This window comes from Cimex lectularius, unplaced genomic scaffold (genome assembly GCF_000648675.2).
Source record: "Cimex lectularius strain Harlan isolate CLEC.00 unplaced genomic scaffold, Clec_2.1 scaffold2, whole genome shotgun sequence".
NCBI classification, from domain to species: Eukaryota; Metazoa; Arthropoda; class Insecta; order Hemiptera; family Cimicidae; genus Cimex; species Cimex lectularius.
Window position 1 is genome coordinate 4,390,320 of NW_019394219.1, and position 15,668 is coordinate 4,405,987.

At 31.2% G+C, this 15,668-nt stretch overlaps 3 protein-coding genes across 3 annotated transcripts in view; 1 reads left to right on the forward strand and 2 right to left on the reverse strand.

Moving 5' to 3' along the window:
* The window catches only part of LOC106666795 (dipeptidase 1), an 87,992-nt gene extending 82,048 nt beyond the window's left edge, over positions 1 to 5,944 (forward strand). The window contains exons 7-13 of the mRNA XM_024230249.1: positions 1,584 to 1,716; positions 4,661 to 4,811; positions 4,885 to 4,954; positions 5,086 to 5,262; positions 5,334 to 5,418; positions 5,491 to 5,566; positions 5,625 to 5,944. Of these exons, the coding sequence (XP_024086017.1) occupies positions 1,584 to 1,716; positions 4,661 to 4,811; positions 4,885 to 4,954; positions 5,086 to 5,262; positions 5,334 to 5,418; positions 5,491 to 5,566; positions 5,625 to 5,796 (864 nt within the window). The 3' untranslated portion in view covers positions 5,797 to 5,944. The remainder of the gene's footprint in view (positions 1 to 1,583; positions 1,717 to 4,660; positions 4,812 to 4,884; positions 4,955 to 5,085; positions 5,263 to 5,333; positions 5,419 to 5,490; positions 5,567 to 5,624) is intronic.
* A 3-nt stretch (positions 5,945 to 5,947) lies between these two features.
* Positions 5,948 to 15,660, reverse strand: LOC106666796 (probable RNA polymerase II nuclear localization protein SLC7A6OS). The gene is made up of 7 exons (XM_014394250.2): positions 15,371 to 15,660; positions 8,938 to 9,081; positions 7,551 to 7,682; positions 7,379 to 7,476; positions 7,140 to 7,283; positions 6,134 to 6,189; positions 5,948 to 6,071 (listed from the first exon to the last, which is right to left on the reverse strand). Exons 1-7 carry the CDS (start codon positions 15,503 to 15,505, stop codon positions 5,965 to 5,967), a joined length of 816 nt encoding a protein of 271 aa, XP_014249736.1. The 5' UTR covers positions 15,506 to 15,660; the 3' UTR covers positions 5,948 to 5,964.
* Positions 10,840 to 14,893, reverse strand: LOC112128274 (ribonuclease P protein subunit rpr2-like). The gene is made up of 2 exons (XM_024230250.1): positions 14,370 to 14,893; positions 10,840 to 11,403 (listed from the first exon to the last, which is right to left on the reverse strand). The coding sequence occupies exons 1-2, from the start codon at positions 14,416 to 14,418 to the stop codon at positions 10,946 to 10,948; spliced, it is 507 nt and encodes a 168-aa protein (XP_024086018.1). The 5' UTR covers positions 14,419 to 14,893; the 3' UTR covers positions 10,840 to 10,945.
* Positions 15,661 to 15,668: the final 8 nt, after the last annotated feature.

Genomic DNA, 15,668 nt, shown 5'->3' on the forward strand with positions numbered 1-15,668 from the left:
GGTAAAGCAACTAATACTATAGGTATTTAGATATTTCAGAGATAGCAGAGGTTAGAAATGATACTATACTATATAGCTACGTGATTTGTTCAACGATCATGACCTCAAGACTTAGCAATAATCGATCGACAAACTCTAATTCCAAGAACCATCAGAGAGCTGATAAGAAAATGTATATATGTTACTGTGATAATAATGATGATATAATGATGAATCCTATATTATTGCTACAAAACTGCAAAGTTATATTGATTCTATTCCGGCCAAATAACTATTTTCAAAATCCATACGGTTTTCTTATTTTTTAAGTTATTTAAGCATTTGATTCAGCAATAAAAACTAAGGATAAAATATTAGGTAAGAAACGCGTGCTCTGTTCACACAAGTCGGCTTAAACAAAGCACTCGTGAATAAAAAATTGGCTCACGTGAAGTCACGTAGGTAACAACTCAACCAGACGATGTAGAAAGTGGAAAGACCGTTCCAATTAATAGAACATCCTCTCTGGCGAAAAGGGTCCCCGTTTTGATTGATGCCCTCTGTCCCGCCACGGACGGTTTTAGGGCTTCTGAACAAAAAAGACACGTCTATTACAAAATCTCTACTTTCTCTTTACTTATTTGTTGATCCCCTGGGTCTTCTTTGGGGAAGGTGGTTGTTAAATGACCCTTTTGCGTTTCGTTCCAATGCTAAATCTGCACAATCCCAAATGACCTAGGCATTACTTTTAAGCAAACAAGAAAAGATCAAAAGGATTATATAATAATTATAATAATCAAAAGGAGCACGTATATAACTTTTAGACAGTCAAGAAGCAATAAAGTAATGGGAAATAATGAAGAATACGAGGACAAAAAAATGGTATTAAAATCATATAGAATAAGCTAGTCGGGTAGTGCATAAAAATAACCAACTATGCTAAAAATGACCCTGCTTAGTAGGTTGTAAAGAATTTGAGGATAAAAAATGGTACTTAAATAATATAGAATAGGCTAGTCCTGTAGGACTTTAAATATCCGAAGTTTCAATGTCTTAAAACTGACCCTGATCACCAGGTGATAAAAAATTTGTAAACTTTTCAATAATTTGCATATACTAATTTAAAAATGAGATCAATAAAATATTTGGAAATTAGAAAAGCAGTGGAGGGCACAGTATCAATACGTTCATTTTCTTCATAAAACGCAAACACAGGTTGAACTAAAACGAAACACATAAGATCAAATACCTGCGTCAATTGATTGTTCTCTTATGAGCTTCCAACTTAAAGTCTAAGTTTGGGCTGGGTCTGGTATTTGTCAAGACCAACAAGTCAATAAAGCCTGGCTAGTCCAGACTTCTACTACATGTTCACACCTTTTTATAATTTGTATACACCACCATAACTTTCAACCCTTAACTTGCCTTAAAAATGTCTACTTACTGTGTTAATTCATTAAGCCTTATTGTATTATTTTTATTTCAATAAGCTTTTTTATGCATTTTATGTCTTATTCTGCACAAAGTAAATTTCTCTTATTTTCCTGTTGTTTGCTTTTTTTTTTTTTTTTTTTTTGAATAAACGAATATTTTTTTAATTTTAGTTTTGGGCTGCCTATGTTCCCTGTGAATCTCAATTCAAGGATGCTGTCCAGCTCACATTGGAGCAAATTGATGTGATTAGAAGACTAACTGAAAAATACAGCCCTCCACTCACATTTTGCACTTCAGCTAAAGGTAATTCTAAAATTCTTTATAAAACCACAAATCATTTTTTTTTTCAAAAAATATTTAGCTGTAGAGCCGCCGAATTCAATATTCAAAACTGAAACTGATTTTCCTTAAAGAATCACTCTTCAAAATTTTATCAGAAAATGTTCCTTTTCAAACAGATCCTGATGACGTCTTGCTTCAGCAACCTTAATTTCTAGTGTGTGATTCTGACTCCTAAGAATTCTGATGAATACGAGCCACTTTTCGGTATCAGAGATTTGATTCCTTTAAAATGAGGTACCCTGAAGAGAAAACTTTACAGGGTGTGTAACTCTCACATTCAGGCTGAGACTCTTCTTTCTTAGCAAAGCATAACAATCGTGGTTTGTTAAAACGACAGATATTCATTGAAGAAAATTCCTTCTTTGAGTTGGATCCAGCAGGATCTTGACAATGATACCACAGAAATCATCTAGACAACTCACGAAACGTCAATTATCCTGACCACACCATATGTGGAAACTAGTATACAATTGTCGTGTCAAGTTATCTGCTCGCTAGAATTCCTTAAATACCTACCTAGAATAACAAATTTCGCCATAAGATACATTTAGCATGATTAGCAATAAAGAGAAACAAGAAACCGGGTACATCACTCGCAGAATACGCATGTCTTAGCGTCTAACTCGTTTGGAAAGATCACAACTAATCATTATTCAAGAACAGAGCAGATCAAATTTACCATCACGTCACGTACCATCGAAAGCATGTTGAACATATTTAAAAAAGTACCCTTTCTTGCCCTAAACATGTGTACTTACTGAATTATTCTGTGTAAATATAATGTATAGGCAAATAATTTTGTTTAGCTGTGGTTTTTTCGTACAATATACTAAACCTGCAAGACTTGGACGTGCTGCGAAAGTGTAGGACCACAACGCCGTTTAGCGAGAAATAAATTTATAATCATTAAATTAGTTGTTTGACAATCAATTTATATCTACCTATAAAATTTGAATTTGTGAATAAAACAGTAAAAAAAGGTACAAATGGCTTACTGGAATATTCAATCAAATAAAAACTACAACTAACACTCAAAGGCTAGCAGAATAATCTAACATAGGCGCTGTCAACACAATAGCTCTCAACACATCTTACTATAAAATAATTCAACATAATTATTGAAAAGAGAGCTAATTTGAAAAATAAAACAAAAAGACAATCCTGGATGATTCTAACGGTTCTAGTATGAGCATAAAGGTGCCTAAGGAACATACCCGATGAAATTGTCTCATAACTGCTATGAAAAGACTAACTTGATACCATACTTTTTTTTCTTCTTTACTACATAAAAGAAACAAAAATTTTCCACAGTCCTTAGCAGAGATTGGTACAATAGATGGAAGTTTAAGTGGTAAAGGGAGAAATCCCTTTGACTTATGTGGAAAAAAATATTACTGGCAATTACACCACATAACTACTAAACGCTTTGTTGGCTTACTATTTTAAGCCAACATTGCACATAATTCCAACATTTGACACTACCCTGGCCAAAATGACCTACAGTTTGTCTATTCTTCTACTTTTGGACTTTTTTCAACAAAACTTTATAATGGCATCCCAACTTTAATAATAATAATAAGTGGTGTCAACTGTCCCACTTTACAACCCTTTAGGCAAAACTCAACTTTTCGAGTGATTTACAAGAGTTACTGTGTACCCAGTGTTTCTTTCGAAGAGCACTTTTCAGCTTTCTCAAATTTATTGGAATTTATAATGAGATTTAGGCCTTTTCCCAAATTGTTATACCATTGAATGCCTGATAATGTTTGAATAAGAGTTGTGCGTGCAAGATTTCTTTTTTCAGAGATTTTTGAGGCTACCGGAGCAGAAAAATGAAATGGAAGAAAATACAAATTGCAGGGGAATAAACTGCAATGCCCAAAATCGCAATTTAAATAAGAAAAATAGCTCCCTCAAAAAAAAAAAAAAAAATTAGTTATCATATTGGAATGGAAGAATAAAAGGATAAGGATGAGCCTATACTCATGCTGAGACTGTTGCTAGTCTGACTCCATTATTATTATTATTATTAGCCATACAAGCCTACGGGGAATTTTTAAATTATGGAACAAAAATTCACAATTCTAATTAAAAAAAGAAACAAATAAATTTTATAATTTTATTAAATTGTATGCAATTTAAAATGGGAATTTTGCATACATTTGGCTTTCCGAATTAAGAATTTTAAAAAGAAAAATTAAAGTTTGGATGGCAATAGGATAAATTAGATTACGAGTGAATGTTTGGAGTCAGAGCTTTATAGCACTCAGAAGATATATAGCTAACCTAAGATAGGTTTGGATGTTAGGGCATGAAATGACCTTAGCCATTAAAACGCCCTTAAAAATTAATAATAATAATAAGTGGTGTTTAGTGACCATTAGTTAAAGATTATTTGGAGATCGTGAGACCAGACCGCATCTCACGATCTCCGAATAATTAATAATAATACTTTATTTACTAAATAATTCAGTTATAACACATAAAGGTAACAAGTATTTACAGCTTAGAAACTTGCTTTCCATTAACCAGAGAGTGAGATGATAATTTTATTATCTTCTTTCTCCTTCTGCCCTTCTTTTCAATATAGAAAAATATAACAAGAGAGTTGGAGTTGGAGGACTAGCACTGTCAAAGCCAAGTTGGACTTACCGGCCTAGAGTCAAGAGAGCAAAGGGCGAATGGTTATAACATGTATTTTATAATTTTTATGTAAATTGTAGTCAGATGAAAAATTAGTGATACGGGCAAGACTCGAACCCATGATGACTGGCTTTCATCTCAACCACACTTTACATAAAAATTGCAACACAATTTAAATCATTACTTTGGTTAACTAGTATCAACTAAAACATCTGCATTAATATTATAATAGTCATAATTGATAATCAAAACTGTTTTACAGAAATAACAGTTGCACATGAAAAGAATCAACTTTGCAGTCTGATAGGAGTTGAGGGAGGTCATTCTTTAGCAAATAGTCTACCTGTACTAAGGACTTTGTACACTCTTGGGGTCAGATATTTGACCCTCACATCCACTTGTAATACACAATGGTACAAATTTATATTTCTTTAATATTTCATATTATTTTAATTAAATTAATGTTTTATATTTTGTACTTTTCAGGGCAGACTCTTCACTTGTAGATATTCCAGGAAGAAAGTCTGAACATGGAGGTCTTACAAATTTTGGCAAAGTAATGCCTAACTTTTGTTTTTTTGCTATTTTCTGTTGTTTTTTTTTTTTTTTTTTTTTTTTAAATAAATTTTTAATTTTTTTAATACATTGATAACTTTAAGCAAGTCACATACTCTTCTAGATAAACAGATAATTGTGAAAGAAATGAACAGGCTTGGTATGCTTGTCGATTTGTCACACGTTTCCGTGAAAACCATGAAGGCTGCACTTGAGGTAAGTAAAGCCCCGGTGATATTCTCGCATTCATCAGCAAGAGCACTTTGCAATAGCACTCGCAATGTGCCTGACCACATTCTTGCCAAACTGGTATGTTTTTCAAGTTTCAGTATAAACACATTATTTTCATTAGTTATTTGACTTAAATAATTTGCCTTCAGGGTCTCAATGGAGGGCTTGTGATGGTGAATTTTTACTCACAGTTCTTAACTTGTAAAGACACCGCTACAATAGCCGATGCAGCTGGTAAATAATATAATATTAGTGAACATTTCTGGTGAATTTAGCTGTTTCAATTTAAATCATAAATTTTTACAGCACACATAAATCACATAAGAGAGGTGGCAGGTGTAGACAGTGTAGGCCTCGGCGCTGGCTATGATGGAATTAATTTGTACAAAATAAATTTATAAAAATTGTATTTTATTTTATTAAAACAATTATTTTTACAGTACACCTAAAGGGTTGGAGGATGTATCTACATATCCTGCATTATTTGCTGAATTGATTGCATCGGGACAATGGTCGATGGAAGAACTGAAAAAGTTAGCAGGACTCAATCTCTTAAGAGTTCTCCATGCTGTTGAAAAAGTTAATATAGAAAAAAAACTTTCTTTTTTTTAACATGAGTTTGTTTTTGTTTTTTAAATGTCAACATTTTCAGGTTAGAGATGATATGGCCAAGTCTGGGGTAGAACCATACGAAGACACAATCGCACCAAAGTACTTAAAAGGGAGAAGTAATTGTACATCACAGGAGCCTTTCTAGCGTGAGTTGAAGCAGGTGTGGAATCAATCTTCTCCTGATGAATCATAATAGTAATTACCATAGTCTTCCACACCATAAATTAAATCATCATCAAAGTCATCAGTCGACAAATCACTTGAATATTCACCATCTAAAACATCATATATGATTAAATAATGAACCATATTAACCACTTTTAATTAGGGAACTTACTCAAATTTAGGTGTTTTATTTTCTTAACAGCGCATAGCATATCATCTTCATCAATGCTAAACAAATAATAACTCAATAATAAAAACTCAAACTGTCAAACCACAGTGTCAGGCCAAGTTTGAAACCAGTTTATGATTGTCAAAACAGTCTGAGCCTTTGGCTATAGAAAGGCAATCAGACATGCACAGATGTTTCTTTATGTTTTCACTCTTTTCAAAAAGTACAGTTCTTACTTTTACCTAGAGGCCGAATTTATATAAATATCCTCAAATATATTCTGAAAATATTAAAGTATGCAGGATGTTGTCAGAGACATCGCCTGACTAATATAACTGAATAATTTCTTTTTAATACGACATTGTTTTCACTCTAGTACATATTTTGAAAGGAAATTGAACAGAAAAACTACAGACACTCATAAAATCAGAAAGAGGACTGATATTGACTATTTTTGTGTTACAAATGAGGCCTCTATTTCCTTCCACAACCCCAGCTACTTCATGAACATATTTTTTTATGAAAGGCAAAGTAAAAATGTATCAAGAAGTTTTGGAAATGAGACCTCAAATAAGATGCTAATTATTTCAAAAGAATTATATTTGGTTGATTTGTTTATGTTACTAAGATAACATAATAAAGTAAAATTTGGAATATTCTTCAATTATGCTAAATAAAATTTGAACCATTGTACCACTGACGTAGGATTCAGATAAATAGTTTATCAAAATCACTCAGGTCTTCCACATCTGTTCTCATTACAAAATAATAAACACAATGCGCAAATATATAAAGAAAAATTCCTTTACAATTCAAAACTTTCCAATGTTTACAACCTTACAAACTGTCATTTAACTGTAGGAATCCATGATTGGAAAAAAGTGTTCCAACAGAATAAATACATGATCAGTTGATGTTCTGGACGTGCGTAGTCAATAAATTACGAAATACTTGGCAACTAGTTTGTGATTGTGTGTTTGAACAAACCTAATATTGGTTAAATTGTTACCTTGAGTTTTCATCTTCAGGGTATTCATTTCTCCAATTATTTTCATCATTGGAATCATCTTCATCATCCATTTGATTATTATCCTCTTCTTCTTTATCCGCAATATAATCACCAAATAGCAATTTTTCATCAACTTCATGAGCACTACAAACATTTGTTAGGTTTAATTGAAAAAATAATATAAATTCAAACATGAACAAATAATAATTAATTTTTATATTTTAAAAATACTTATGCACCTTAAAGTATGCTCTAATTGTAAATCGTTAAAATCGCCAGGAGCGGTTGTGTAGTAAAGGTCGTAAAGGTACTGTTCTGTAGTTGATGATGAAGCATTCTGAAATTGAAAATTATAACTTAATACTGTATTAAAAATATCTCTTCAAATTTAGGTACAAAACGACTTGTTACCGAACTACTTGAGTCCTTGGATTCCTCACATTTGAAAGGAATACTTTCTATGTCAACTATAGTATAAGCCTTTCTCTGGTCAGACTCGCCCTGTTCCTCATCATGAGGAATAGCTCTAAAGCAGTTCACAACCTAATTATAAAAATTGTAAGTTAGAAAGGTTTAAACAAAAAAATTAAATACTATATTAACACACAAACATAGACAATATGAAAATGTTTAAATAGAATGTTAAAATAAAAATTGAATTTTAAAGTTTCATTTTTTCAGTACTGATGTAAAAGTATAATAGTGTACATATTAAAAATTCTATTTGTATCGTGCTAAATTTAAATTTAAGTGTACAACAGGGTAAAAAATTAAGATCTTGTGATGAATTATATTAATTGCAAGAAAGATAAAAAATACTTTTGCTCAATGTGCCATGAAACACATCAATAAAGCCACTTTTAAACGTTTTACATAATTATTCATAATTTGATAATTAACATTAAAAATAATAAAACAAGACGTATAAAATTCGTTTTTGGGATTAATTGAATGTACAACTTATGAACTTCTGGGCACAGAATAGTGTTAAAATTGAGTAGACCAAGATTGCATAAGTATTCTATGCTAATAAAGAATATTAATGTATTCTCTCCTAACCCCCCCAAAAAATTTCCACAAATGAGACTTAAGGCAAATATAGTTATCATAATATTTAAATGCCTTTTAGAGCAACCTAAAAGCCTGTACTGAACTGCTATTTATGAATAAGTGGGAACAACTGACTTTTTTCAGGTGAAAAAAACACTTTGCAAAAGTGTGCTGTTACTTTTCAAAGCTGATTGATAGACTTTATAAATTAAATAGGTTATTTAAAAAAATTATCTAAATAAGATTTAAGAATAAATTAAAGACAGAATTTATTTATACTTTTTCTAAAAACAAAATATATATATATATAGATATATGATAAAATAAAATAATGAATAAAATAGAATTTTTAAAAATGACACATATCAGCCTCATAGTTTAAACTTTGTTTTGTTTATTTACATTTATGTAACATGTTTGTTTGTTTTTTAATTTAACTCATTCATAGATATTCCTAGTTTAATTTGTAAATATGGAACTATGTGCAAGTAAAAAATATATAAAAGCAAATCAACTAGTTAAATTCATTAAAATTTAGAAATGTCAGTAAAATTTGTACCACTGATGTTAGATAAAATGCACATTATATACATTTCACTAATTATACTTATATATATAAATTGATCCTTTAAAAAGTTTGTATTTTAATTTAATAAAAAAATATTAATGATTTTCTTATTTTTTCCCCCACCTGTTGATTATTTTTCCTCTCAATTAAAAATAACAATAATGGGATAATCCAACTCACCTTTAGCCTATTGTCATGAGAAAATAACTTATTTTCCGCTTTGAGTTTTTCAGTAATAGAAGAAACATCTTGCTTTTGAAAGTGGACCTTTTTTTTGGGAACTAAATGCTTCGCAAATTCCAAATGCTCCTTTATGTCTTTATCCTGAGGAGAAGAAAATAATTAGTGTGTTGGCAAAAATATTTTTATAAGTATGTATATTTAAAACAAAAAGATCCTGAGCATATCTTGATCTTTTTTGCGCTTTTCTTAAAAATTATATTAATTTTTAAGACTTATTTTACCCAGATTTCAATGGTGAACAGATTTGCTAATTAACATTAACAGAATATTCAGATATCAATGATGAAAAAATAATATATGATGTGAAATTTCTTCTTGAGGTCTACCGATATCCTTTAGTTTTGTCATTTCTGACACTCCTGTCCTACATATTCTTGCTGCTTTTGTCACGCTGATATATTTTGGCATCGCCAATTTAAGATAACAAGCGTAAAGCCAACCGACCCTCCACTCAAGATGAAAAAACACATCTCATAGAGATCATATTACACCATATGTGTTATTAAAATATTTATATCTTGTACATACAGACACTTTACAAAACAAATATGTTGTGAGATTTCTCTTTAGTCTATAGTGTGATGAACCTGTAACTTGGTCATTACCAATCCTGTTCTTTCCTGTGTCAGTCCATCATCTTCAGTGTGTCTGTCTGACACCAGGATGATCGGTAACAATTAAATTACAAATAAATATGTAACAATTTATTTGCCTCATGTACTTTTATATATTTAATGTAAATTTAGGGCAGAAAATAAATAATCCAGTATCTAATTTGATGTTATTAATTTCATTTTGGCCTATAAGTAAAATAAAAATTACTATTTTATTAATTTGTTTGAATTATTTATTGTGATCTTATTAGTCATATAAAAAATAGTTTTATATTTTTAACATATTAATGTAATGTGAGGAATGCATTGTTGTATTAAGACCACAGGAATCTTTAGTTTGGTCCTCTATCTTCCTAGCCTGCCTATCCTCACTGATGTAGTCCCCCAACTGGCACAGGCTTTGTGTATTGTGTAAAATGTTTCAAAGACTAATAATTTTTGCACGAGTGAACATAGGTAATGGCCAAATTCTAAAATAGGTATGACAGAATCAACTAATGATAAACCGGGTTGATAGATGACCAAATGATAGGTCCATCACACCAGAGATCTCGATCAATCAATATACCTTTATTCAGAGACAATACATATATATACAAATTATATGAACATAGTCAAAAATAACTAACTGATAAATAGTAAATAAAAAACTACATACTCAACAATACACATAAATAATGTACAAAAATAATCAAAAACCATAAGATAATAGTGAATCGATAAATAATAATAAGAAAAGGCTTTCAGGGTTATAAAGAAGAGAAGTTAAAGAGTCCTAGGTCAAAAACTTTAAAACATATGGCAACTTAACAACTGTGGCCACTCAGCAAGAAAAACTTCAAAGCTCAATTTCTCAAAAATATCAAATCAGTAAATACTGCATTTCTTCTTAGCAGGCTAAGTAGATCTCAATTTAGAAAGGAAAAAAAGGACAATCAGCTACATTGATTTCATACAAACCTAAAATTGTTCAAAATCTTTTTTTCTAAAATTACTGACATAATGAAGGGTACTGATGAAGACACTTTTTTAAACAACTTTATTGTATTAGTAATAGTTGTTCCATTTTTAAATCATGTTTGTCAAGCTTTAAAAAACATAATACGTAATTAGTGATTAAAACAAGTTCTGTGAGTCCATAATATTTACAAAATAACTAATAGTCAAGCATTTATTTTATTTTTGTTTTATTTTCCATTACTTAATTATATACTATTATCAAATATATGTTGTTTTTTTATAACAAATAAATAGCAAACTGGCACTGAATTTTATTCACATTTTAAACAATGTATTTTCCAATTGAAAAATTAAATTAAATTGATCTTCAACTAGTTCTGTATTGCTGGATTCTGACTTTCTTGTTTTGGTGTTTCGTGACATTTTATCGTTTCAACAATTGCAAGTGGCTTATCTTCCCATAATTCGTAATCGGGTCTCGTCCCAAAAACACGATATGTACCGCAGGTATTACATATCCAGATGATCTGTTGGTTTGGTTTTTTGGCGACACGGACGACTGCCGTGTCCCCAGGGACCAAGATAGCACTGCAGCCTTTGCAAATTGTTCGCTTCAGATTGTAATCCAATTTTGTCTGTGTCTTCTCGGAGACCTTTTTCAAAAGCACGCCGTACAAATACATTAACTTCTTTCCATCCTTACTTCCCATTCTCCGAGCATGCTCAGCGGCTTGGTATAGGTAATTTATTCGGTGCACAGCCTCCTTATTTTGAAATTTATGCTTTCCTGTAGACATTTTGCTTTTTATATATGTAGGTCCCTGATATTCTGAAAATGGTTGAAATATTCTTTATTATTATTTTGTAGTAATGTCACTATAATTTAAATTAAATGTTGAATTTTGAATTAATTAAACAGGTTGATACAAATTCCATATGCACAAAAACTTGTCATTTAAAAATCTATATCAAGCACATGCAAGACTTTTTTTCTCCTCCAAAATATGGGCTATATTGTCAACCATTTTTCCTAGCATTTGCCTTCTTATAATCCCACACCTTTTAGTTTTTGTCCTATAGATTAGAAAAATCATAGCCATATGGTTCACTACCAGAGACAAACAAGGTACTGGTAAAGTTTGCGTTTTTTAATGCAAAACTACAATACAGGAGTGTAGTCTTGTTTTGTGTTTTATTCATGTTATCAAACCAGTGTATTCAGCTTTTAAAACTCAATATCCAGCAGTTGAATCAATTTTTTTAACAGTAGCGTATGAAGCAAAAATTGCGGCTGATAATATATTGTTATAATTATGGCTTATAGGAGTAATTCAGCACAATTAATTCCTGAACTAAGACGGGGCTCACCTTGAAGGCCAATGTTGCCAAAATCGATCTAAATGCTGTCATATTATGCTCTTCCACCATCCATTGCATACATATGCTTCAGTTGCCACCTTTCCATTTTGTCGTTTTTTTTTTGTGTTTTTTTTTTTTTTCAATAGTCACAGAAACAGCGATGTATAATAGCAAATGCATTTTTATATATAACACAAGGATTTTATATAGGATTAGTATTTTATTGAGAATTTAATAATATCATCATGTACAAAGATTTTTTGTAACAACCTAATGCAATGGTTCTCCAAAATCAATTTAAAACACTATATTCATATTTTATGTTTAATAAGTATCATTGTGAAATTTGGTCATCACCGATCATACTCTGTCAATCCTCCATTTGCCCTCCAGTGAGTTTAGGTAGGCTAAAATGATTGATAACGACCAAATTTTGGGTTTATCCAGGAAACAACATATAGAAATCTCCCAAAGTATCATTATTTTTCCTTGCATCAATATCAATATTTTTATTAGCAAATAATCAATACACAATTTTTAATATCCTTATGTGCTACATTTACTACACTTTATTACACATCTTAAAAACAACACTGAACTGTCATAAAATTGGTCCAGGAGAGTGACAGTCAAAATGAAGGATGGATTTAAATAACTTTTTCATAACAACTCTTCAAAGATTTATTTATTTGAACTAAGTCTGCACTAAACTGCACTTAACAACTGGTAGAGTCATTGAAGAAAAAGAAATTGGGTTAGTTTAAAAAAAATCTTTTAGTTTTTGAAAAGGCCTCGTATAAATCCATTTTGGTGTTAGAAAAAAGGTAGAAAACACCTCCCAACAAAGGTCTGAATGAAAAGCATGCTTAAATAAAATTGAGTAAGTACAGTGTATTGTCTTCTTCTGCCCACAAGTGAATAAACAAGGAACAGCACCCACACCCATTGGACCAGAAAACATAAAAGTATAAGTCTTGCTCAGCAAACACTTATTGCAGATCGTCAGGGGCACTTAGCACTCAAGAAAATGTATTGGGTTGTCCGGAAAATAATGCAGGATTTTGGTATTAAACAAAAAAAAAGAAACTAGTTACTTTAAAGCAATGTTCTTTAATCAAANCATTCATACAAATGAGTAATCCTGTAAACGTAAACAGAATATTTTATATAGATTTTTTTTAATGAAAACTTAAAATCCTGCATTATTTTCCGGACAACCCGATATTAATATCACATAGATTTGCTGTCTCTGTCAAGAAAAGTTAGACATCACAATGTCAGTTGCAGTACTGCAATTTTAGAAGGTACCTGAGCACTTTCCTCAATTTGGACCTAGGCTTTCCACTGTGCAACTACCACAGTAGATAGAAAATTCCTGTTACCCTTATCAATTAATAAACATTTTTTTTTTTTTTTACCGGTTTGAAGTGATCGGTTGTTTAATATTTTTTTTCACTTTTTTGCTGACCTGTGTAAAAAAAAAAAAAAATCACAATACACCACAAGACGAGCACCACACTTCATGCTCTGAAGATGACCTAAATAAAGGACAAAATGTCGACAAAAAAAAGGGAAAAAGGTATTTTTCTAAACTAACTTAACTTACTACAAGTAACTCTAAACTAATTGAAACATTTCTTGATTTCAGTAATTGATTATTAGCATCTGAAATTATAATTAATCACAGATTTAGAGGTCTGCTGTCGCCGAATGGATAAGGTGTCTCTCTTTTATTTGCCACACTATCAGTTCTGGGCTCAAATCCTGGGCATAACCCATGAAATTTTAACTGAGAATAAGAAAAATTTATTGTATGGTGGTTTGACCCCCAACAGGAGTTGAATGTTAAGCCCTTACTTTACACATTGAGCAATGTTTCTCAATAAAAAAATTCAATTTATTTTCACTTATAATAATGTGCAACTAATAATAATGATTATTTAGAGATCGTGAGATGCAGTCTGGTGTGATGTAGGTTTAGAAAAACATTTTCTTTATCGTGCCTACATAAACTTTACTGTTACTTCTTTACTGAAATTATCTTCGGGATCTGGGATTTAAAAACATTTTTTAATTATACAAATTCATGTAAGATGTGAAAATGAATTTCTATCAGGGCCTGGGATTTATAAACATTGTTTAAATTATACAAACATGTAAGATGTGAAAATGAATTTATACAATGATAGAAATTCAGGCCCTGAAGATGATCTGAATAAAGATCAAAACATTGGCATAATAAAGAAAATGTTTTTCTAAATCTACATCACACTAGACTGCATCTCATGATCTCTAAATAATCATTAATTAACTGTCACTAAATACCACAGAATAATAATAATCTTAAATGTCAGACTTAAACCCACAAAATTTTCCAAAAAATTAAGACTGCCCAACCAATTATTTATTCAATTTAGTTTGGTTATTTCTGATCACCTTGGTCTGACCATCCTCGAAAGTTTGGTCTGTTTCTGCATTTCACCATATTCAGTGATGGTTTTCTGTATTATTTTCATGGTCAGCTTTGCTAAGTTTGCGAAAGAGATGTGCCGGTTTTATCGTTGTTCTGACTGCTTCTTTGTAGGTTGAAAGCTAGGATTTTTTCGTTATTGTGTCATCAATTTGTGTTTTTTATTGTGCTTGTGTACTGTTTAAAACAAAGTAATGTGTATTAGTTTTATGTTTTCTTTTTATACTGTTCATAAGATTCCTTATATTAAATGTGTTGTGTTCATATATACTTTTTTTGGTATATTCAATATACTTGGTCTTTCTACAGTTTTCATTGTTCATGTCAAGTTATTAGAACAATTGGTGAGGTCAACGGTATCGAAGATATAGTCAAAATCGTCAAGTTGTGAAATTGCAACTGACACCACCGGGATCACTTAGGGATGGTTACGGTTGGATTAGATGAATAATGAAAACCGTCAAAAGGCCAAATATATTGAATAATATCAAAAAAGTTTTTAAGTATTCCATTAATTATGGTTTTAAGTTGAGATAAAAAAGTCAGTGTCACGAGCAGCATTCGAACCCACGACCTTCGGCTTGATACGCCGCTACTCTACCACTTGAGCTATCGTGACTTTGATCCACTTTGGCACTAACTTCCCATCTCAACCCCACCTTCGAATTTTCTCTCCTTTTTTAAGTATGTCCATTTTCCGTCCTTTGGGTTGGTTATTGTTTTGTTTGAGTTGCAGACAGTTAATACAGAAACGTGTGTCAGACCGAACCATCGAAGATATGCAGACCAGGATCGCAGACTAGACTACAGGTTCATCATTCGCAGACCTACGAATTATTCTAGTTTAATTTGATAATAGAAATTGTTTACACTTAGTTGTGTGAATTCGAATTTTCGAAATCGAAGATGGCTAATTTATCTGATAATATCTACACAATTAAATGAAAATAACTTTATGAGATTTCACCTTTTCAACTGTTGTAAGAAATCTGAACACGTTTGTCAGGGGTTCTTCATCTTCGGTTTTTAACCTCTTGGCAGCTAGGAGAAGAACGTCGATCGGATCTTCCTCGGGTCTTCTTTTAACTCGAACAAAAGCCATTCGTACAATCCGAAATTACATACTAGTTATTATATTTAATCTGGGAACAATCTTCCAATAGAACAATATAAACGACTATTTCTAAACGCAATAAAGGTTTTAGTAGTTAGTAGTTAGTACACAATTCAACTGTTACCGGATTTTTAAGTTTGATATCGTACCA